General features: G+C 41.8%; 2 protein-coding genes across 6 annotated transcripts in view; one reads left to right on the top strand and one right to left on the bottom strand.

Annotated features, from left to right (window-relative positions):
• Window positions 1-1,969, top strand: part of stk39 (serine threonine kinase 39) — a 46,801-nt gene extending 44,832 nt beyond the window's left edge. Inside the window, exon 18 of the mRNA XM_066686436.1 lies at window positions 105-1,969. Coding sequence (XP_066542533.1) covers window positions 105-179 — 75 coding nt within the window. The 3' untranslated portion in view covers window positions 180-1,969. The remainder of the gene's footprint in view (window positions 1-104) is intronic.
• Window positions 1,970-2,806: 837 nt separating this feature from the next.
• The window catches only part of b3galt1b (UDP-Gal:betaGlcNAc beta 1,3-galactosyltransferase, polypeptide 1b), a 111,378-nt gene continuing 88,887 nt past the window's right edge, over window positions 2,807-25,297 (bottom strand). For 4 of the 5 annotated variants that reach the window (XM_066686734.1, XM_066686730.1, XM_066686733.1 and 1 more), the window contains 2 exons: window positions 7,333-7,368; window positions 2,807-5,160 (listed from right to left, as the gene is read on the bottom strand). In XM_066686734.1, coding sequence (XP_066542831.1) covers window positions 3,930-4,940 — 1,011 coding nt within the window. In that variant the 5' untranslated portion in view covers window positions 4,941-5,160; window positions 7,333-7,368 and the 3' untranslated portion in view covers window positions 2,807-3,929. Of the gene's footprint in view, window positions 5,161-7,332; window positions 7,369-8,667; window positions 8,793-25,297 lie in introns of all 5 variants that reach the window. The other variant, XM_066686732.1, reaches the window with a different exon arrangement.

Here is a 25,297-nt window from a genome sequence, read left to right as displayed (position 1 = left end):
AATGTGAAATTCGAGATAAACGCAGAGTAAATCGACTGTGTCTTTAGCTGCGTGTTTCACCTAATCTCGGATGTTTAATGGTGTTGCGATCTTTGTGTGTGCAGGCATCCGGCTGCGACAGCTCCGAGATTCCAGATGAGGTGAAGCTGATTGGCTTTGCTCAGCTGAGTGTTACCTGATGGCCTGTGTGTGACAGAGGAGGAGGAAGGAGGCGCTGTATGAAGAGAATGAAAGGCACAGGAAGAGTAGACTGGGTTTAATAGTGACTTCCACACTCCTCCTGTATTCTCCCAGCTCCACCTCCTCTCACTCACCTCTGTCCTCCTCACAATCACCTTCAACCCTTCAGTAAAGTTTGCATTGCTCAAGATTGCATAGACCCAAACAACCCTGCAGTGCGTATACACACACACACACACACACACACACTCATTCCCCAAAGCCTGTACCCAGCCTAAATTATGTTCCCGCAAAGCCTCTCAACAACATTCCATCACCCACCTTCCCACGTACCCAGCAGAACTCAGCCCTGTTAACTCTCGATGCTCTCAGGTGGCAATAGCTAGTGATAAAAAGAGAATTATTATTGTGTTATCTATGCTTTGAGCAAAGTTATTATTACTATTATTATTTATTGAAAAAAAAAGTATGCCTTTCATTTCTTTCTCTGCTATTTGTGTTGAAGGAATAGCTTTTTCGGTGCATACATTAATACCATGAAACTTAAAGATTGTGTTAAATCTATTAATAGAAGTCCCCCTTCCAAATGTAAGATGTCTTATTTATGGGGGGAAAAAAGCACATTTTCATTATTCCATGATGAATGTTGTTTTAATACAAATGAACTGTACTGTACATAGTATGTTATCCAATACGAATTAATGGAACCATTTTTTTTTCCATTGGAAGCAAGAACTGAATGCTGCCATGTGCAAATGTACTGCTTAGTTTTTCAGGACAGTGTTGATGCTTAAACGCTAGACGTGCCTTGTTCATTAATCCGTGCCTAAGAACATAGGTAACAAGCCGAAGCCGTCTAAAGCAGATACTGCTCAATGTTGTTAAAGCAGCATTAGGCAGAATTGCTTTTCAGTCGATACATTCATTTAATAGTATTCTCACTGGTTAATGGCTAATGTTGAAATTACAAAGCTGTAATGCACTTTGAATTTGGGCAGTGCAATGTATGTTAATCAGTGATTCTAGCGCTTTGCCATTGGAGAATTATCCAAATTTAACCTGTACATCTTTGTTGTGAAAAAAAAAAAAAGAAAGCCAAAAACACAACTCTCCACCACATGATCTTGGACTGTGTTCGGTGGAGAAAATCCAGCTGCTGCTTATAAAAAAAATAAAAGGTAGCTGTGGCATTCCACTGCACTACCCAGCATGACTTTTAAATTCCACAACACATCTGTCTCTGACATTTTAACAGACCGATGTTGACACCAAAAGGTAGCTTACAAATACGTTGAGTCATGGATCCAGAAACCTGTACATTGTTCCAAATGACTTTATTTTTCAAACCCTGTTTGAAAATAATTCTAGCTTGAAGTGAGTATTTTCTGAAGTTGTGTTTTCTACATGAAAGTGTGGGTACCATTTCTGCATTATATTATTCTTGTTCCTTTTCTGTAATCAGCAAAATCAAAAACTTCAGCAAAAGAGCAACCAATAAAGAACTGCTATAATTAACAGAGTGGATGGCCGGGTGCTGGAGTTCACTATCGGTGCCACTGTGCCTTTTCCCAGAGAGAGATTTTAGTCTTCCGTTGACCTCAGAAATATGATTAAAATCAGTTACAACAGAGAGTGACGTTTACTAACCCACGCTTCATCTTTCCTGTTTCCAAAGTCCTGGCCAGACAAGCTGTTGGGCGAATCCCTATGCAACGAGCGTGCCTGTGTATGTTGTTTTGAAAATCACAGTTGCCCCGGTGAGCCTTGATTTAGACTTGATTCTCTATAACTGTAGCAAAGACATACCAATAACTTGTTTATATATAAAACACTGTTGTAACTTCTATTACACGGTGATGTGTTTTAACACCTACAGTTATATATGAAGGGAAATATCATAATTCACTTTTTTACCGTTCTTAATGGTGCTATGACAACCTATAATCCGTCTATAATCACATAAAAAGCCAGCTTGTGCTTTAAAACAGCCCCACACTGTCGCTGCTGCTCATAATACCATGAGCTGACAACACCAAAGGCTGGACCAATTTGTCACTACTGATGATAGAATTTGGCATTGGCAGTATCTGGCACATCTTCTGATGGACAGACCTCTGCCAAATGACACTACTTGGCAAGGGTAGAGTCTGGTAAATCCCTGAGGGTGGAGATAAGGTGGATTGGAGAGGTCTGCTCAAACTCCCAGATGTGCTTTTACCCTTCCTAGCAAATTATTAAAGGAGATCACCACTTAGCTTTTAAACGTGGCTGTAATACTTTCCTATGTCAGAGCTGGATACAGTCTGATAATCATCATATGCCTGCCTCGGTCGTAGATTTATGTTTTGGCGTTCCCCCTGTACAGCGAAAGTCAAGGAAATGTGTGCCTTGGAAATGACACAAAAGAGTAAAAGTCGTGTTCTCTTTGAACCAGACCCCCATGAAGAGAGCATTAATAAATAGGATTTTTAAATAAATGGCACATTGTTGGGCAGTCGGAGTGCATGTAAATCCCTGTAGAGCCTTAGGTCTTAAATGTAACTGAATGAAAATATAATTAAAAAGAAAAACACTTCAAAGAAACTGCAGTATGCTTGAGTAGATTTATGTTTTTAAAAAAATCCACAGTATAATACAACAATACAACAACCTTCCATTGGGACAGTTTCCCCTTTATCTATGTGTTTCACAGTTAAATGCCACAAATTGCTTAACAGAATGAGTGGATAAAAAAATAAACCACATGAAAATTAAAATTCGGCTTCGACAAATTCTAGAAAATATAGCGTTTTTCCGCTGTCCGATCATTTTTCTTGAAGTGCTTCTTATAGATTGATATGTAACATACACATGATGAGACATTCCTTCAAGGAATGCATTTACAGTGTCGTTTACCAAATACAGTAAATACTCACTATATGATGCTTCATAATAAGTGGTAAGTAATCAATATATAATATGCATATGCAATTGTCATACAAATATGAACCAGCTAGATTTGAAGAGAGGACAGAGTCGTTAACCATTGGTTACAGAAAGTAAGAAAATAATTTTGTCGTAGTAGTTATTAGAAATAATGAGTTATACATCTTCATGTCTTTTTTGTTTCGTTTTGTTTTTTTTACAGAAAAAAAAAGCATTTTCTTTTTTACACATCGACATGTAAACAAATAGAACTCAGGCGCTTCCACGGGGGGAAAAAGCATCTGTTGGAATATATTTTGAACAATATATTAACACTATCATTAGTGCTGATCACTACCAACACTCCTGTATAATTACATCCAACAGTATTATGTGCAATGAAAAGAAAAGAATTGCCAAGGACATTCATGTTTGGTCTCATCCAACTCAGAGTGCACCTTTTCTGAGCAGCTGAGCCAAATTACTACAGTGTAAAAAAACTGTTTATGCATGAATTAGCCTTTAAGGTATTCTAAAACAGCATGGTGCACCTTCCCTTGATGCAATTAGACTGCCATGGCAAAAAAAACCCACTCACACTCGCGGTATACTTTTCAGTGCACCTCGCAGTTGCACGCCAGCAGTAGGAGATTCTCCACTCCAAGCAAAGGCTCGAGGGCTCTAATAAAAACATGAGCATTTCCAGTTGACTAAATGTCACAGGCTGTTTTCAGGGCTTAAGGAGAACTCTGCATGTGCTCGCCATGTTTCACTGTGTCTTTGTGATCTTTTTATTTAGATATTAAAAAAAATGGGCACAGGTACGTAGAAGTTCTCAGGCTATACTAACACTTAAGATGTTTCTTGCTGGACATGTCATTCCAGATCCGATGCATCTCCTCAGGGGAGATCTGGTGCACGGTGATGACTCGGCGGTATCTACAGAGGCTGTAGGCCATTTTCCAGTGATTGAAGCCACTGTTCTGATATGGGTGAATGCCGAGCTTCCTCAGGCAAACCCCCACGTAAACATCCTCCAGATGGAGCAGGCGGGTGCGAAGGGAAGTCTTATAGATCAGCTCTGCCACATCTGCTGAGAACACGTAGCCCGTGCCAGAGCAGAAAGGCGGGTATTTGCTCTCTGGGTACAGGTCCCTGGGCATATACCACTTACTGCGCATGTCCCGAATAGGGGAGCCGTTTATGACGTAGCCTGTGAAGTACCTCCGCCTAGGCTTAGTGGCTGGTTTTAGTAACTTGTACACCAGGTTGTCCATGTTGACGAAGATATCGCTGTCCGTCTTCATCACATACTTGGCCTGGTTACAGAAGGTGGCCACCCATCGCATTCCCATCAGAGTCTTGAGGGTCAGGTTATGGTAGGAATCCACAAAATCCTCCACTACGATGTCATGGAAGATCTGACTTTCTTGCTCCACCATCTGGTTGAGGACATTGTCAGTGCTGCGCCCGAGGAGGAAGAGTGTGATGATGCGAAGGTCACTGAAGGTGCTTTCATCACCCCATGTTTCTCTAATGGCCTGCCGGGCGTCAAACTCCTTGTGCGTCGTGCTGATGAGGATCACTAGGAATGGCACATCCGTCTCACACTTCTTAGGCTCGTTGATAATAAAGTCGAATCCGTGAGGGTTTAGCGGGCGTGTTCTAATGTTGCTGAAGGTGGTCGTGTTGCTCTTCTGGACTTTAGCGCTCTTCCGCGCTGGAGCGGACAGCTGTCCCACGTACGACGCCGTGGGTCTGGATATGCTTAGGTACCACAGGGCACTTGCCCAGCAAACAACGGTCAATACATACAGGCATGAGACTTTTGAAGGCATTATGAAGCATTTATGCATGTATAGGTTGGTAAAACTGGAATGGCATACCAGCCATTAGTGACGGTGCTTCAGGCAAAGCAGCACAAGGCTGCAGCTGTGTGATGCTTGACATTAATTGTCAGAAATGGATGGCTTTAGAGAAAAACTTAGCTATTTCCTCTTCATGCACAAACAGCAAGAAACTGTTGTAGGGCTCCACACTTTCCTCCTGAGACTCTTCCACATGTTCCATTGAAGTCTGGAAAACAAAAACAGCATGCAGATACTTTAAACTCTTGGATAGCAACCCAATCCTCAGGGAAGCATTTAGTCTTTAAGCATAGTCCAGCTCTCAGTGCTCCTGAGCCATCTAATCAAGGGCTGTAGAGAAGTGATTTCCTGGTGCAGGTGTGGTGAGAGGTGGTACAGTGCAAAAATGTGGCCTGAATGGCAGACCTAGACTTCATAACCACTGAATCACGGCCATTTTTACAGCATGCAGCCAGAAGCCAATATTATACTGAACACAGGGGAAAGGTCCTAAATGATGAATCAAGTATATGGCGCAGACACAGAGCACAGTGCAAACTCTACTCAATTTGTTACCTATTCTTTACCTAGTACACACTGCACATGGAGTATTAAAGGAAATTGTAAAGTGTAGATCTTATTGCTTATAGCAGTTTACACTGTAGTGTATTACCAGCGGAACGGATACAATGATTATAGGATTTCACTTTGTGTTCAAATAAATACAATGAGAGTTTACACCTGGTCATTTCCATCATCATGAGTTTACCTGCAGAGAGGATATCCAAATACCTTTGGCACATTTGACAAGCAAAGCTGAGATGTCATGGAGACATCCATATTTTGAAATGAACATGAAAATAAAGCAACTTATATATACACACTGTGTAAATATACACAGTGGAACCTCTACCTACGAACTTGATCCGTTCCGTGACCCGGTTCGTAAGTAGAAAAGTTCGTTTCTCGAGTCAATTTTCCCCATTTAAAATAATGGAAAAGCAATTAATGGGTTCCAGCCCCCACCCCGAACGTCACCCTTTTTGCACTGATATATGTTTACAACACTCTCAAATTAGTAAAAAAAATACATGTGTCATTACTAAAAATAAAAGAGAAATACAGTGGTAACAGTAATAAAAAAGAAATAAAGATTTAAGTGGTTACACATCGCTACCTTGAAGACGTGACGACTGGCTGGAGCAGTAACACAGGCACTGGCTGTATGACAGGAGGTGGGGGTGGGTGGAATAACGGAGAGTAGGCGGTGAATGTGGGGAGACGAAGCGTAGTTACGGCTTAACTTAGCACGAATTTCGATGTCTGCTATTTACACTAATGCTAAATTGCTAAAGCTACAATTTGCTAATCTTAAAAGCTCACTCAAGTCTGGGCGCTGGGAGACTCGCCTATTGGGGTCAGAGGCCATTTCCAGCCGCCGGCTTGGGTTCGTTTCTAGAGTCATGGTAAATATGGTAAGCACATAAATATAGGTATGTGCTTAAAATGTTATCAGGTTACAATCCATATCCAAGTTACACGAAACAACCAGGTGTAAACGAGATTCAAATATTCAGATTCAGACTTCTCAGATTAAATAACCCAGTGTATTGCTCTTCACAAACAAGCAACAACAAAGAACAAAGCTATGAGGAGGATATCTTTGGAAAACCAAAATCCACTGCTGTTCTGATTACTGTGTTGCTCAATAATAACTCAAGACTATATTTGGTGTATTAGAATTTAGATTTAGAATCAGAATGTGGATGCGTTTTCGTTTGGTATTCATCAGTTTAGAAGCTTGTATGGAAATGAGTGTATGCTGAGTTCTCTGAAGTCTTGGGGCTTGATACTGTGGTGTTTTTGATAAGGGTGCTCTATCTACACAGCAGCCAGTTTATTGGCTCGATCTCTTCCCAGTGGGGTGGATAACCACATCAACATGCTAAAGGAATGGACGAATGCATGGGTTTAGCACAAAGAATGTATCCCATGAAATACAAACAAGACACGTGGATGTTTTGTTATTGTTATTTCAGTTTAGATTTAAATAATAATAAAAAAAAACTACCTTTTCTGTTAAACTCCTCATAGTTTACTCATTAACCCCAGGGAAATTATTCAGTTATTAATCAGATTTGTTATTCACTAACAATTACAAATTCTTCTTTAACTCCCATGAATCACGTCAGTTCCATAGTTGTGAAAGTTATGACCTTGAGGTTTTAAACAGAAAACATTTGCATCTTAAAAATGCGTAAATGAAAATACGGTTTTATCATCACTTCAGTAATTTCACGTTTTCAAAACGGTGAAAATATACAAATACACCTAAGCCATTATATATTTGAAATTACATTTTCTAGATACACTGCTCTCTGCAAATGAATTGTTTACTTACCATTTATTATCAGGCTCTCAGAAGGAGACAAACCAGCTGAAAAGAAATAAAACAAAACATCAATCAACTATATTTTCAGATCGTTTGTTGTAAAATAACAACAATAGAAAACAAAAGTTCATATGTGTTACACAAGCAAAAGTATGTGGACACTCCCAGTTCTAATTATTCATTCATTTATTGGCTGTGTGACTGACACCCCCTGCTGCACCACGGTTTAATTAATGTTTGAATTCTTTAGCCTACAAGAACTCCCTACAAGAACACGTAAACTTGTACAGGGTAAGTGGTGTCATATTGAAATAGTTCACAGAATGGGACCACCATGCTGGGCAGCAGTTAGAGGAAGACTTCATGTTACCAATGCACAACATTCTGAAATGAGACTTGAACAGCCTTCACCACTCTTTCAAAACACATTTGGAATGCTGTATATGTGCATGAATATTGCTCCATATTAATATACATGAGTTTGGAAGGAGAAGTTTCATGAAACACATATAGATGTGATGCTTGGGTAGTTTCAGCCAAGTGGTATATATCCTTATTGCTCTGAACACACTGAATACTGCTATTTAAACCAACATGCTGATCTGACCTGACAGTGAACTCAAACACTGTCCAATTAAATGTTTCCAAATAACGTTCTGAAGTGAAAATGTCCTTCAGAGCTTTACGCAAGCATATTATTTTCTATCCATGAAGCTGAAAGTCCGTTGCCATAGCTCTAAAGCTCTGCGTGCTTTGATTCTGCCAACACTGCCTGTACTGATTTTGCACTCTTGGTTTTCTTACACGAGTTTCAAATGCTATCTGCTGCCATCAAACCACTGGGACTTTGTCAGATTTAAAATTCGTAATCCAAACTCTGAAATGCGCTCTGTGACAGTAAAAGGTTATGACAGTTCATAAAAGAAAGAGAATACAAAGGTTACTTAAGTAAGCTAAAGCAGCCTTGGAGCCCATCTGCTTTAAACGGTGCTGACAGTGACAAAGTGTTTGTGCCAGCAATGAATTAAATAATGCTATCAGGCAGTCTGCTCAGTAGAACCGAGAATATTGTGTCTGTATATGCATGCTGGTGTTGGTAAGCAGGAGCTGAAGCACGAGTAAACAACCTTGTCAAACGGGATAGTTCTCCTTTAACCTCAAGTTATTAAATATGCAGCCTACTCTTTCTACTATCCCACATGCTTCTCATCATCTCATGATGTCTGCGCGTGTGATTTGTGATGTTATTGATTCTAGAGACAGGAAAGGGTTATTACTGTTCTCCATATCTGCACATTCACCATATTTCAGGGATGGCTTATCAAACTAAGATGAACAACATACCACAGGCCGTTCGAATTTTACACCATCTCTCTTCTTCTACTTCTCCCTCACACAAAGATCAGTGGAGGAATATCCTTCAGCGTTGGCCTGTGTCATTTCCATTCAGACAAGCTTTCAGGAGGAGACTACAGAAATGAAAGCAGGGGTTCAAGAGAAGGTTATTCACAGCCTTCTTCCACACTGCTCCCTGGCACATGGTCTTCAGTGACTCATTTTTCACAAAAACAGCAAACATTCTGCTGAAGATTAAAATATTAATCTCCCTCATAAAAGACTTGCTACAAATCAACTTTTACGGTGTTCCTTTACAGCTTTGTACGCCATTAGCTTTGAATTATATTGCGTAAAAACCTCATCTTTATAAAATCTCAAAATAGGCACAAAAGATTGCTGACCATCTGCTGCGCAAAGAGGCAAAGCAGTGATATTCCGCTGCCAGCACACACTCTAACAGGTGCAAACAGAATATGAAAATTACATCAATATATAAAGTTGCTGAAATCTCTCAATCTGTTCTGTGGGAAATGTAAATCCCTGCAAGGCGGAGGGGGTGGGGGGTGTGAGAGTGCCTGGAAGGGTACAGGAGAATTGACTGTGTTTGGCATGTGTTCAAAAGCGCTAATCAAAATGGTTGTGGAGGCAGCGCTGCCTTAGAGTCAGAACAGGCGATGATGAATGTGATTGGTTAAAACAGATATGGCGTGGGTGATAGATCCGTTTCACGGTTTGTTATAAACGAAGAATGCCAATGAACCATATTCTAAACATACCGTATTCTAAAGAGTTTTTGCACACTTGATTTAGCATCACTGCCTCTGAAGAAGCTGCACAATGACATACAATAGTGCTCTACAGTCTCAGAAGCAGCAAACATCTGCTATTCACCGATGTCTTCGTACCTGCCTCAGAGGAAGCAGAGCATTAGAGTATAACACTCTGTAGCTCCTTCAGAGGCAGCAATCATTTTCAGAGTGTTATAACATACTGCAGCTTCCTCTGAGGCGGCCTTATGGGCTGGTAACCAATTACATTCCTTCTGCATTAAGGCAGCACTGCCTCCAAAACCATTTTGAGCAGTGGTATTGCACATCTGTGTGTGTGTTGTAGGTTGGTTATAAGTAAAGAAAAGTAACAGAAGCACATTCTGTGCCACGTGGCCAGCTACATGTTCATAGTCAAGGCACGACGCGAGGGCAGCCACACAACTCAAGCACATTATCCTTAAAGGAAACTTCCCCAAAGTAGCCAGATAACATCACCAGCAGGCTAGCTTACATGATTTGTGGTTGGACTTGTCTGTATACACACACACACACACACACACACACACACACACACGATGGTATGGAGATAACAACAACAAAAGAGCTATAGCCTTTTTTTTTTTTACAATCAGACCCTGTTTATCAGACAGACAGGAGAAAGTTTTGTCAGAAAAAAGAGATAAAGACTTCTAAAGGGCAAATGCCTCGTGCTGCAACAAGAAACAGCAGCAGATAGCCACTGTCCATCACAGATAAGCCCAGTATGGATTTTGTTTTAAACCTAGTGTAAGCCAGAGGCAAATTTCCAAGCAAAATACTTCGAGCTCATGCATGGCTTCAGGTACTGACCGCTGTGCTGATCAGGATTGTTCTTTTTCCTCTCCAGCAGTGATCAGTTTATCAGCTTGTCTAAAATTTATATTATTTCACATTTTGTCATTATCTAATGCTCATTGTCAATAGATAAAAATGTGTCTTATTAGTAACACGCCCTCCCATCTCTTAACTATCTGCAGTTTTTTGGTCCATGCTCTCTATGGGCACATCATCAAAGCCCTCAGCATTCCATCACAATCAATAAAAATGTAATGCTTTAAAGGAAGGCATTTGTTGTACATCATCAGGCGAGTGAGTGACTGAGCGAGAGAGGGCAGAGCAAGGAAAGGGGCATTGGTCCTTGGTGAGGAATATGTTCAGGAATCCAACACCAGAAGCCATAGTCTACTGAGGAGAAGTCAGATGTCATTCATTCATTCTCTGTAAGCACTTATCCAGTTCAGGGTCGCGGTGGGTCCAGAGCCTACCTGGAATCATTGGGCGCAAGGCGGGAATACACCCTGGAGGGGGCGCCAGTCCTTCACAGGGCAACACAGACACACATTCACACCTACGGACACTTTTGAGTCACCAATCCACCTACCAACGTGTGTTTTTGGACTGTGGGAGGAAACCGGAGCACCCGGAGGAAACCCACGCAGACACAGGGAGAACACACCACTCTCCTCACAGACAGTCACCCGGAGGAAACCCACGCGGACACAGGGAGAACACACCACACTCCTCACAGACAGTCACCCGGAGGAAACCCACGCGGACACAGAGAGAACACACCATCTCCTCACAGACAGTCACCCGGAGCGGGAAACGAACCCACAACCTCCAGGTCCCTGGAGCTGTGTGACTGCGACACTACCTGCTGCACCACCGTGCCGCCCCAGTCAGATATCAGCCTTTGTTCATTTTCATTTTTTCAAACTTGCTGTTAAGCACATGCTCTTCGTTTCTCAGTGTGAGAAATATCAGAAACTGGAATTAACAAAAAAACTACAGTATTTTTCATTATGTAAGGCATCAACATATTTTCTTTAATTATTTATCAGGTCTCCAAATTTCCATTTTAGACATCGGTTGCAACCTGCTTATGCGTCTTACGTATCCAAGTGGATTATAAGTTGTTTCATCATGGGCATAATGAAGTATGGTTCCTGACTCTTGTATACAGTTCTCTAAAAAGTACATAAACCCTTCCCTGATTATCTACCAATTCTGCAATACAAATTTACAAGATTCACTGAATGATAGTGAGATGCATACAAACTCTGAAAGACTTCAATATCAATAAATTTGTTCTCAGCTGATGGACTTTACCGTGTTTACGCAGCATCACAGTAGAATTCATTATTTGCAGATTGAGATTTTTGTAACTGAAAAGGTCAATCCCTACTCACACATTTCCCTAACTCTGCAATCTTCAGTTTATGATTAACCTTCATACTGCCACCAGAACTGTTGACAGAATCACATCATAAATAATAAATAGAAAAAAAAATGTTAAATAAATCCACAGGTGCTGGGCTCATTTGTGTGAGTGACAGGAGCTGAGTGTTGCAGCAGAGAAGCGAGTGTGAGGTGGTGGACGGCTGACAGGCAGCTGAGCTGCAAATCTGCTACGTCTGGCCTGTCACCCCTCTGTCTGACCATCCTACACAGTAATTCCAGCATGTCACAGCAGCAGTACACACTCACAGGCGTATAGCATACAGCTCAATCTGCCAAACACACACTCTACACTGCTATTCAAATGTTATTAAACTAAGTGTTAGTACAAGAGTGGCCTTCAACATCTGCTTCTCAGCCAATAGCAGATTGAATGTTTGGAAAATCCAGGGCAATGTGGCAAACGCAGTTTACTGTACTGGACTGACTAGAGGACAGCAGTGGAACCTGAAGTGTAGCTATCACTGCGGACCATCAAATGTGCTGACCACTCAGTCTAGCTCCTTCCAAACTAGGGGAGATGGCAGTACAGAGTGGACAAACCCATAACACATGCTTTTAGCTATGAGACCAAGTTATGAGTTGCTCATTGAGAACACAGTCTGATATTTTAAAGTGAAATTTCAATTTTAATTCATGACTTGGCTGAATGGCCTGTATCAGCTGGCAGCTTCATGCATTGACATTAAGCCTATTGCAGAATTACAGCAGCATGGAACAGAAAGGCAGAGAGCCAGAGCAAAGCTGCTCAATTACACCCATCCATCTCCACAGCAGAGAAACCTGCACACAGCTCGACTTCTCTGCCTGCCAGCTACTGACAGCATACACGCACAGGGCCATTGAGAATCTCTGATCAAATATACAAGTGGAATATATTCAGAGATGCTCAGGAAGGTAGAACCATCTTCATGGAAAACTATGCATGTTATCGTGGCTGTTCATTTAGCAAAGCCAAATATCCTCAGTATCCATAACGCCTGTCCAAAACAAGCAGTAGAGTACAATATACAATGCCTCTGTGACACTAATCCCAATATAATTCCCATTAAACCATTTTCATTTCTGTTAATAAAGCTGTTGGCTGATACAGTTCTGTTTCTATTCAATAGTGGAATGTCCTCTGCTTCACTGGCGAATTTTCTAAACCAGAGCCATGGTCAAGAAATACACTATCAGTTGCGACTTTTATTGCTTGGGGCATTCGCCCTTAATCTGTTTTGCATGCACGGCCAAACACCTATCACGGCCATGTATATTCATGACCGAGGAGACAAGCAATCTATTGAATCGTAGGGAAAATTGCAAGCCACTGAAATAATTAGACCAAATAACCAGAAGATACCAAATATCCAAATATTCATGGAAAGTTGAGGGGGGCAAATCTGTAGTGGGAGAGCAGTGTAAAAACATCTATTAATCAAAACAGAGGCAACAATTTCATATAGGCTTTCTGCACTCCACTCAGTAAAGAGAGCAATTATATTGTCCTCTATACCTCAGAAAGGAATCACTTTGATTTATAGCTTCATATGGGTCCGTAAGAAGAGCTTTTAAGTGCCTCAGTGATACAGACATCTCTAGTTTAATACATGTCAGTTTGAATTTATTAAACCGCATATCTTCAAAATGACCAAACCTGAATTACAATAAGTAAATGCACAAAAATTCACCTTCCCTCCACTTTTAGGGGAAAAAAAGTTAATGAAAATACTGTTTTTTTTCTGTTGTACCAGTGACTAAGTATCAAACAAGCTGAACATTCAACAAAATCCTCAATAGCAGTAAGACCCTTTTGTAAATGCCCACAAGGTCAAATCGTCTGATGTTAATAACCTTCAACATTTTTGATGGATGAATCATGAGACAGATAATGTAACACTATCATACATTAGGTTCTAACCCTCAGTCTAAGATTCCAGACTTTAAAAGGACTCCAGCATGGAAACAGGTCGACTCAGTTTATTTATATAAACCCATTTATGTAAACACCATGAAACAATTATTAATTATTATAAATTACCGTTTGATCCCAGGTCAGGAAACAAGATGGAATAGAGGATGAGACGGGATGGACGTCAACTGTTGAACAGTACTCTGGCTGTAATATTGAGGGGGAAAACATCTAAATAATTCATCTTTTAAAACATGTTTTTGTGTGTGTGTGTGTGTTAATAGAGTTCAAAGGGCTCGATCATTAAAACACCAACTGATTCAGAGTGTAGTTGCAATGAAAACAGTCAAGGGCAATGAAAACACACAGACACTGAGGGAGTGACCATAGTCAATAATGAAGCTTCCCTACTGGGTTGTTGGGTCGTCACCTCCTTTCAACTGTTTGCTGTTGCAGTTTGAAAGGTTTGGTTTTGCCTGTCTGCCGTTTAATGATGCATGAAGGTCTTCATGGAGGTTGCCTTACTACTGCCTACCCATTTCTCACCAGATTTCTAATTAAAACTAGCCTTGATAAGGCTTCTCTGCATGACGCGTGACTTTGTGTTTTCAGATGATAACATATAATTGAATGATTGCTGGTGGAAAACTTGGTGACGGCCACTTTACTGAAATCACAGCGATGCCACGGGCAGAAGATAAAGAAGCCAGCTGGGCTCAGCATGAGGTTGCGCTTCTTTTTGTGCTTCCTCCCTCCATAATAGACATTTAAAGAACATCACAAAGCTTAGATCTGTTTCCCCTGTAAACACATGCATCTGATATCAAAGCAAAACAAGAATGACGGAAGGGCTGAGGAGGAGTGAAGCCACCGCCACTCATCCCCTGGCAGTCATCATTACTAATAGCTGGGGTGAGCCTTCATGGAAATAAAGCACACGCCGACCTGTCTGATCCAGGAGGAAACTGCAGTTCATCTCAAAGTCATAAAGTCGATCTGCGGCCAGTAAAATTCCTGATGATATAAGCTGTTTTTCCAGGCCACCTCTGTCCCTTCCTGCAGGGACACAGTGTGTGGGAGATGTATTGTTGCTGGCAGCAGTAATGGTTCTGAAGCAGGGAGAATGGCTGGCATGACAGGGAGCACAGAGACAGGTTTCTAGGGAGAGTCTGGACAAAGCATACAGCGGTGGGGAGCTATTTGCAGAACCACTTCGGCTTAACCCTGAAAATAAAAAACTCCGGCTGGATCTATAAGAGCCACACATGCAGAAATCATGCTTCTATCTGCACACACCCTCTGTATTATGCAGCTCATGAACCATGCTCAATATTTCATATCACAGAGCTATGAACTGCTACTATGAAGTGCTACAGGCCAGATCACTCTCTAAATGTTCAAAGACTGAACAGCAATGAGAAAACATGTTTTGCATCTAAAACATGATCAATAACCTGTACCTAAAACAATGCTAAAGAGCTTTTCTTATGTTTTCCTCGTGAGGCTCTGAGCTACAACCTAACAGCAGCAGACAATAGTAATTTACATATTTGAAGCTTGAGGCCTGAACTAATTTGAAGTTTTCGCCGTAGCAGGGAGCGGGAAATCTATCAGAAAATTAGATGATTGCGGCTACATTATGCCAAATAAGAAGTTTTGATGAATCGCACTAAACTGGTGGTGGAAAACAAGCTCATAAAATCTGCATTAATGCTACATTATTCCATATGGTGGGAATTACTTACGGAGGCCGTATCCATTTCTAAGCAGGCTTATTAACATTCTTCCAACTTGATATTTCTGTCAGATGATATTTCCTGCTTAAACTGTCAGTGGTGACTGTCTGTCGAAGCCAGCATAGTCTCAGCCTCTCACTGGACACTCACTCGGAAATCCTACACCGACTGTGACTATGTCTGAATGGGATGTAAAAGCTCATCAAGAGAAGGAGATAATGAGGGTAAAGGGGATTATCACAGGCTTTTTCTAAGACAATATCGCTGGGAGAGAGTGAGAGGGAGAGAGAGAGAGAGAGAGAGGATAGTTCTAAAGGGGGTAAGGATTTATAGTTGATGGAATGACATTTATAATGACAGAAGGAGACTAAAGGCAGGATTTAGAAAGACCAGGGCTGAACGAGAATTACGCTCATGTTATTCTTTATTTTTTTTTCATAGAAACTACTACTTAACCAAAGACTGGGGGAGTACACAGTTACTACATACTCACTAAGCACAGGATATCTATAATTCATGTCCATGTGGTAGATTAATTGCTCAGAGTGTACTAAGTGCACTGAAAAATGTAGACTCTAGCCCACAGTCAAGCTGTCAAAACTAAAGGAATGCAGCAAAGTAGAAATATCCATATACAATCACAGGCATATGTTCACCTGAGGGTCTGGTCTGTCAACAAGGATTTCCTCTTAGCTATCAGCATATCATTAGAGAGCAAGCGCACAGGAAGAAGACAGGATTGGGAGCTAACCGTCGACTGACTGACACCAACCTGAAAACAAACAAAATCTGACTTTATAACGTAGTGATTGCTGAATAAACTGGTGTTGCATTTACATTGACCGCCATCATCAGATTATGAATGAATGAATGAAAGAACAAAAATTCAAATTCCCCTCAAATTTTTCTAGTTAGATTTCCACTTTCACATTCATTCATTCATTGTCTGTATGTGCTTATCCAGTTCAGGGTCGTGGTGGGTCCGGAGCCTAGCCGGGATCACTGAGCACAAGGCAGGAACACACCCTGGAGGGGGCACCAGTTCTTCACAGGGTGACACACTGAAACTCACACACCTACACCTGCGAACACTTTTTGAGTCACCAATCCACCTACCAATGTGTGTTTTTGAACTGACGGAGGAAACCGGAGCACTCGGAGGAAACCCACGCAGACACAGGGAGAACACACCACACTCCTCACAGACAGTCACCCGGAGGAAACCCACGCAGACACAGAGAGAACACACCACACTCCTCACAGTCACCCGGAGGAAACCCACGCAGACACGGGGAGAACACACCACACTCCTCACAGACAGTCACCCGGAGGAAACCCACACGGACACAGAGAGAACACACCACACTCCTCACAGTCACCCGGAGGAAACCCACGCAGACACGGGGAGAACACACCACACTCCTCACAGACAGTCACCCGGAGGAAACCCACGCAGACACGGGGAGAACACACCACACTCCTCACAGACAGTCACCCGGAGGAAACCCACACAGACACAGGGAGAACACACCACACTCCTCACACACAGTCACCTGGAGTGGGACTTTTACCCACCACCCACAATCCTGGAGCTGTGTGACTGTGAAACTACCTGCTGCCCTGCTACCTACGTGCCGCCCACTCCACTTCACAACAAACGTACTCAAAAATCAATGCCTTTAAACAACTGCATTAAATGATCGTAGTTTATGTTTATATAACTTAGTTAAGTTATTTTTCTGCTGATAGAGTGGATGCAGGTGGTCAGCTGTTTTATTCAAGAAAAAGTAAAAGGAAACAATACAGAAAGAACAGAAGTAAATGCAAGCAAAACAACTGCTTAAAAGGTGAGAGTCCAGAACAGGAAATCTCAACCAGAACTGAGCCAAACCATAGTTTGGGAGAAAAAAAAGAACACTCAGCTCCCTTTGGCTTGGAACAAATATTTCATGCTTTATGGTGCAGCATCTCAGCTCTCTCACTGCTCTAAAACAACGGGGGGGCTCTCACTGTTTCCATTTTACACAACATGTGCCAAGCTCCCCTATCTAACAATACAGTTAATGGCCTGCGTAGTAATGATATGATTGCTGAAGCTTCATGCAGCAGCAATGGGTGCATGGAGGGTGTTAGAGACCCCAGAGCTCAGACAGGGGGACAGTGATAGGGTGGAGGCTGCTGGGTGGATCTCTGAGCTTTCGAGGAGATGCTAGCAGGGCACACTGGCTGCAAGAGCTGTTTGTTGCTAATTTTAAGTCATGCTCAGCTGAGGCAGTAAATAAATCATTAAACATGCCTAAAACAATAAGACTCATCTCTCCGCCAGCAAGGGGGCCACAGCAGTGGATCTTCTGCTGTAATGATGAGACGGTGGGGGGGAATGTGTGGGTATGGGTGGTTGGTACACATATGCCAGTGTGTGTGTGTGTGAGTAAGAATTTAAGCAAAAAGTGAGAGACCCCCAACCAGCACGACCCTGCAGAGAAAAGCACTTCAGGCTCATCAGCCTCCACATCTACAACACTGTTGTACTGGAAAAGCTCTGAAATAACGTCAGCTGAGCTACACATGCTGAACACTCACCGCTTGGAGCAATAGCCTGTGATTTAACAGCAGTTCAGAAGCATGTGAAATTCCTTTTCTCAGTTGTTCTCTGCTATGGTCCACTCTATAAACTCTGATTTACCGCTAAAAGGCTTATATAGTCAATAATGTATTTCATTTCATAGTCAGTGCTCATTCATTGTATTTCGATTATCTCAAGCCTCAAGAAGCAATTTGGAATCAGGTTCCCACATAAGCTCATTATTCTGTATCAGCAAAGATCAAACGCGTGGACTTATTGATAAAACTCAGAATAAATGCAAGGCTGCCTGCTTTCCTCGTGCTCAAGCTGTCATCCCCATATGGCTTCCACCAAGAGCAGTGTGAAACTGGGAGAAGACCCTTCCTCTGGCAACAATTTCATCAAATGTAATCATTTACATTCTGGGAACTTTAAAAGGTTGAATGCTGAATGGCTGCGTACGTTGAAGGGGATTTAAAAAAAAGCTCAGCATAGTGCTATAATATCAAAGGATGACGATTAGCTTTGATATTTGAACACTCAAATATGACCATTAAATTGTTTACTTCCTAATACGTATAGCAGCATGGTATTTGTTATTAAGCACAGTGGCAAACACTTAAGGCGCAAGGTTCACATATAATTGTAAATAGCCCTGGATAAAAGCACCTACTTTACAGGCTATTTTTGTTTGCGATATATCACAGTACTTAGAATATCACAACAGAACACTACAATTATTTTGAAAATACTTTTTCATGGCATTGTTTGTGATTCCGAGCCCTAATTCCTGAGATGTATTGCCCTGAAACCCTTTGGAAGTCACATGACGCCTTTCATGGTCATTGGGTAATAGTAATGGTCGCATTCATATTAAGCTGTACAAGTAAAGCATATTTAAACAAATGACCTTAGGGTTTGTGGGGCTGGAGGACCCACACGGAAAGACCAATCAAAGCTTCTCCCATAATTTTCTGCCCTGCTTTTTCTGATGTCTTAAACTGAGTAGTTTGCCTGCGAGGAGCCTGGAGGCAGAAAGACATTTATCACCTATCTTTGATTTATCTCAGCCAGGCGACTCTGATGGCCATGTAGTTAAAGTGTCAGAGATACACCCCATCCATCTGCCTAAGTGGGTGACCGGTACACAGCTACACTAACGGCCTTCTGAGGACATGGTAACGACCAGCAGAGAAAGGTGAACAGACACAGCTGTATTACAGGCCTATCATCAACTATCCAGATGATCAGAGCTTAGGCCCACAGCATGGACTGACTTACTGATGGAAACATACTGACAGACACTGGACACACTGCTTTAGCTCATCATAATGTGCCAGGCTGTGACGTTCTTGCCATATCTTATATTTGCACAAATGATATACGACGTTGTTAGGTGTAGGCCAAAGTGTCACTTTAGCATTCATGACAAGTGCATAACAAACTTTACCCTCCACTGTCATCGGGCTCTTGGCTGACACTCTGGAAGCTTAATGAAAGAGTGAAAGCTGGCAGGAGCAACTCATATTCTTTCTAATTACAACAGGACTATGGCAGATGGAGCCTCCCCAAATTTACTGCTTCAAGTTGTTATTCATTATGTAGCACCTTAGTTCAATTTATTCAAAGCATAATAATAAAACAATACACAGGGCATAAATGAGCGCAGTGCTCTGTAATGCATGTAATATAGTCAAACAATCAAAATCACAGCAAAACATCAAGAAAATTAAAACAAGAATGGCTTAATTTGCTGTAACTGTTCACTAATTATAAATATATATATAGTACACTAACATCATAACTAACATCACAACTAATCATATTCCATTTTGGAGATAAATATGAATTTCGGCTCGCCCGAGACAATTAAAAAAAAAGGTATTAGATCATAAGCTATCTTTACCCCATGCACTCTCAATGTCTTTTTAATTTCACCTTCCCATTATTAAACACTTTAATCTCCTTCCTGCCAGACTCTAGGGAAAGGCCTGACTGCGTATCTACCTGTTTTAAAGCAAGGGATTGTAGAGGAGCTACACTAGCCCTTCACCTCTCCTCTATCAATCAATCTTCCATGATGGATGGCTAGGATGGGAATGGGAGGGAAACCATTTCAATTACAGGTGCAGGAGCCACAAGCTTGTAGTAGAAACAGCAAAAACAAACACTTGGAACATCAGCGATAAATAAAAAACTGGAGCAGCACTTACGAGAAATGCCAAATTATCATAAATCAATGTTGTTGCTTTATTAAGAGCAGTTTAATACCACGTAAGCCATTTTTAATGAACTAGTAAGAGGGCCAACATTTTCCCAATGAAAACAAGTGAAAGAGGCTAATGTTAATAACATTAACGATCCATTCCAAAGCTCTCAGTTAGTTATGAAATGCATTACACCTATCATTTTTCAACGGAGTATGCTGCAGTCCATTTGGTAATGGACTGGAATAAGAAAATGGAGACGGTATCACTGAAATCAGTACAGTGCCCAGACAAATGAGTACAGTGCTCGTACTGTATAACTGCCCAAATGTTATACCTTATTTCATTATAGTAAATTTTCCAGATATCATTAGTGAGCATATTACAGTGTGTTCTCTATAAAAACATTAGCTCTAAGAACATTTTCTGCTTAACAAGGTCCCAAACTGCTATTTCTATGATGGGGGAATGGATTAATTTCACACAAAGTGACTCTGTCCTCTCTACAGATGCCCAGGAGCTCTAATATATTTCCTGCAAAAATATGATTGCGCTGTGGGAACTGGTGTTTCCTAAGGACCTCAACCAAGGTGAAAATGAAGGAGAGCTTTTCTGTATAAAAAACAGCATTTCACATGCATCAAAAGCACTGTGATAGCACTCCATCACACTCAGGCTTTGGGGAGAAGTCATGGTGGCATACTTTTATTAAACAAGTGCTAGCAACTTTCTGTGACAGGAATAATGATAAAGCACATCTTAAACTGCAGCGCAACAATTAAACAACATACACACAGAGAGGGAGAGAGTAGATTATGAAGTGAGAATGACAGTGCACAAACAAGTGCAGATGTCACTGTAAATGAGCACCATCTATTCTGCTTTGATCCGTAATTGGCACAAGAGACAGCTGCCAGACGGTGAGTGCGCTTAAATGGAAAGAGTGAAGGGAAAGTGTCTGATCTAGTCTTACTCCAATGTGACGGCCATGTCAGCTAAAGAGACAACACAGTCCAACAGCGCTGAAACTCTCCTGCTCTCCACCCACCACCCAGACACTTCCACTAGCTAAAGAGGCGAGGGCAATAAATGCAATAAGCGGAGAAAGCTGGACAAAGCTTTTTATAAACAGCCAGCTTATTGAATTTCCAGGCTGTAAAGGAGCACAGATAACAGCTTGGAGCCATCATGTGTCATTCTGCCTTGAATTCCTCATGAGCTCGCCATGACCTTATGCCAATAAATTACTCATGGAATTACTGTAAAACAAACAAGTTATTTTTTACATTAATGTGCACAGACATACCGCACAGGTATTTTACCTCTCAGTATATAATAGTCTGCTGCGGTAAGGCACGACCACATCCATCTTCTGAAAATAATGTATCATTCTAGATGCAAATCCTCATCTGCCAGGAAATGTCAACAGTGTGGAAATCAGAATTGAAATGCCAAGCAAACATGAACTTTCAGCTTTGAAAGAGGATGCAATCTAATCCGGAAGATATTGCCTCAGGAAAGTTTTGAATTTGCCTAACTGTGTCATTTTTTTATTATTTTTTTTTTTCTTGGGTGGGGTGGAGTGACTGTATATATGGCGCCTTATAGAACCAAGGCCTATTCTTGATAAGCAGCCTCACTGTTCATAAAGACCAGCATGGGGCCTGGGGTGTGAGAGAGAAATGGCTTCTTTCACAGACTGAGAATTATTTCCCCTAGTGGGAGGTCTCCAGAGCCCTTGTGCCCGGATTTAGACTCGCTGCTTCAGTCACAATTATGACGGAATTGAATTCCTATAATTTATGTCAATCTCAACGTCCGTTTCCGTCTAACATTTTAGCAGAGTTTTTATTTTACAGTTAAACTCTGATAAGAAGTTTAAAATAAGTAATGCAATGCTATGCAGACATTCCAGCTCTTAATGTAATGGTTAATTAAGGTGATGCTAAATGCCTACACTGAAAAATTATATATATTTGCTCTCTTTTCATGATTGGAAAATGTGAACAAAAATGTGAAAGTAAAATCTGAAACTGAAGCATTTGGCAAAAGTCTGCTCTGTGATGACTTTGAAAGCCCTCTTTTGTCCAGGGATTTATTACTGAACGCACTGTTTAATGATTGAAGAGCAGTGCTGATTTATTTTCATTTTTTCAGCTACACAAAATGAGGAACCTTTATCCTCAGTATATTCTAATTTTTGCAACATTATGACAAAGAATGAAAGCTATGAAGCAGCTATATGTGCCAAGTGATGTCAGTAACACACATCTGAAGTCAGCTCATAGTGTTCGACTACTTAAAAAGATAGAATACACAAGAACAAATAATCTTTTCCCATAGTAAATAGATCACTCAAAGTCCCAAATAAAATTAATCAAAACAAAAATTAATTTAAGCTAACTACACCTCAAAAATTCCACAATACATAAAATGTATTATTTCTGATGAGCTGCCTCTCTCAATTGCTGCATTAGTAGGCCAAAGTCTGTTAACTTCATTACTAACTTTATTAAAGAAAACTTTCAAGCCATTGTTTTTTTGGGGGGGCAAAAGCCAGTTTGTATGTAATTTGTTTGATTTATTCCCTTTTGTACTTAAAACAAAGGGCCATAACGGGGGATGAATAAATTTCACACTTTGCCGAGTGGGACACTCTTTGAAAGGGGTTTGAATTATTTTGTAAACAGCTTGTTTCCAAAGGTTCACATGACTTTTAAAATTATGAAAACTTATTTTTTACACATTTTTTTGCACGGTGGCGCAGCAGGTAGTGTCGCAGTCACACAGCTCCAGGGACCTTGTGGTGCGTTCTCCCTGTGTCTGTGTGGGTTTCCTCTGGGTGAATGTTTGTGAGGAGTGTGGTGTGTTCTCCCTGTGTCCGCGTGGGTTTCCTCTGGGTGACTGTCTGTAAGGAGTGTGGTGTGTTCTCCCTGTGTCTGTGTGGGTTTCCTCCGGGTGACTGTCTGTGAGGAGTGTGGTGTGTTCTCCCTGAGTCTGTGTGGGTTTCCTCCGGGTGAATGTTTGTGAGGAGTGTGGTGTGTTCTTCCTGTGTCCGCGTGGGTTTCCTCCGGGTGACTGTCTGTGAGTAGTTTGGTGTGTTCTCCCTGTGTCTGCGTGGGTTTCCTCCGGGTGACTGTCTGTGAGGAGTGTGGTGTGTTCTCCCTGTGTCCACGTGGGTTTCCTCCGGGTGACTGTCTGTGAGGAGTGTGGTGTGTTCTCCCTGTGTCCACGTGGGTTTCCTCCGGGTGACTGTCTGTGAGGAGTTTGGTGTGTTCTCCCTGTGTCCGCGTGGGTTTCCTCCGGGTGACTGTCTGTGAGGAGTGTGGTGTGTTCTCCCTGTGTCCGCGTGGGTTTCCTCCGGGTGACTGTCTGTGAGGAGTTTGGTGTGTTCTCCCTGTGTCCGTGTGGGTTTCCTCCGGGTGATTGTCTGTGAGGAGTTTGGTGTGTTCTCCCTGTGTCCGCGTGGGTTTCCTCCGGGTGACTGTCTGTGAGGAGTGTGGTGTGTTCTCCCTGTGTCCGCGTGGGTTTCCTCCGGGTGACTGTCTGTGAGGAGTTTGGTGTGTTCTCCCTGTGTCCGCGTGGGTTTCCTCCGGGTGACTGTCTGTGAGGAGTGTGGTGTGTTCTCCCTGTGTCCGCGTGGGTTTCCTCCGGGTGACTGTCTGTGAGGAGTGTGGTGTGTTCTCCCTGTGTCCCCACTGGGTTTCCTCCGGGTGACTGTCTGTGAGCAGTTTGGTCTGTTCTCCTTGTGTCCGCGTGGGTTTCCTCTGGGTGACTGTCTGTGAGGAGTGTGGTGTGTTCTCCCTGTTTCCACGTGGGTTTCCTCCAGGTGCTTGGGTTTCCTCCCACAGTCCAAAAACACACGTTGGTAGGTGGATTGGCGACTCAAAAGTGTCCGTAGGTGTGAGTATGTGAATGAATGTGTGAGTGTGTTGCTCTTTGAAGGACTGGCGCCCCCTCCAGGGTGTATTCCTGCCTTGCGCCCAATGATTCCAGGTAGGCTCTGGACCCACCGTGACCCTGAACTGGATAAGCGCTTACAGATAAAGCGCTTACACAAAATACATTTAAAATATGCTTTTATTAAATATGTTTATATTTAAATCCCACACGTAAACATTAAACTATATCAGCCAGCCATACATCTGTTTTTTTGTGTCTTGTTTCCTCAATTATCTTGATTTTTAGCAATAATCTTTAGTGCTAATAATCTGGAGGGCCTGGAGAGCGGAGCAAGGTACTGCCTTTAGATGGTTGTTAATAAGTTGGGTGTTTTTAGGAAACAGCAAATAAAATATAATGTAGCTTGTATCTTTTGTGCTGAGTGTGTAATGTGAGATCACTGATTTCTCTCATAGCCAGTGATTTAAGTTTAATTGACACTTCTTACTGCGTGAGGTCCTTGTGCAGAAGAGTCTGTGGCTGATCTGATATTGGCCTGCTACATAAACAAGATCACACTACATTTATAGACCCCCTGAAGATGTATGACCTGAAGTAATTTGCCTAACCTAGGCCTAATGTAAGATCAACACTGTGTGTATATGCCCTGATCATCTGTGGCTTTCTGTGCAGTCTGGAGCTGCATAACAGAACACATAATGAGAGGGTATCTGCAAGGTTCACCCGTCCTCTCTCTCATCCTTACCATCTCCCCATCCCTCGTTTCCCCTCCCCCAGTTTTCAGTCTTGCCCTGTGTCTTTTCTTCTCTCTCTCTCTCCCTCTCTCTCTCTCTCTCCCTCTCTCTCTCTCTCGTGTAGCAGGTAGTCATTAGGCCGGAGCAGATGGTGCAGCTGCTGATTGGTATCTGAGTGTCTCCTCACTCAGCACAGCTCTGACGCATCATGGACAGAGTGCAATCAAAATATATTTCTCCAACAGCTACCATAGCTAAACATTCCTCTTCAGATATATCACTGTTTACTGTTATGCAAATGTTTTGCAACATTTTGCAGTAAACAAGATTCTATAATGTGATATATGGCTGATGTTCTCATTTGCTTGTTTTGTGTACTGCAAACTGCATAACAACCATTAATTAGTGTAAAATATTACAGCTTGAATAAGCACTCCACATACCAGTGAGCTAATATAATAAATATTCACATTATGCATATTTACACAAGCACCCCCTTTCCTTTCCAGCGTGTGTCTAAACTCGAAGCATGCTCTGTACATTGCTTTC

The sequence above is a fragment of the Hoplias malabaricus genome, chromosome 12 (genome assembly GCF_029633855.1).
Source record: "Hoplias malabaricus isolate fHopMal1 chromosome 12, fHopMal1.hap1, whole genome shotgun sequence".
Classification (NCBI taxonomy): domain Eukaryota; kingdom Metazoa; phylum Chordata; class Actinopteri; order Characiformes; family Erythrinidae; genus Hoplias; species Hoplias malabaricus.
This window is presented reverse-complemented; position numbering and strand designations above follow the sequence as displayed.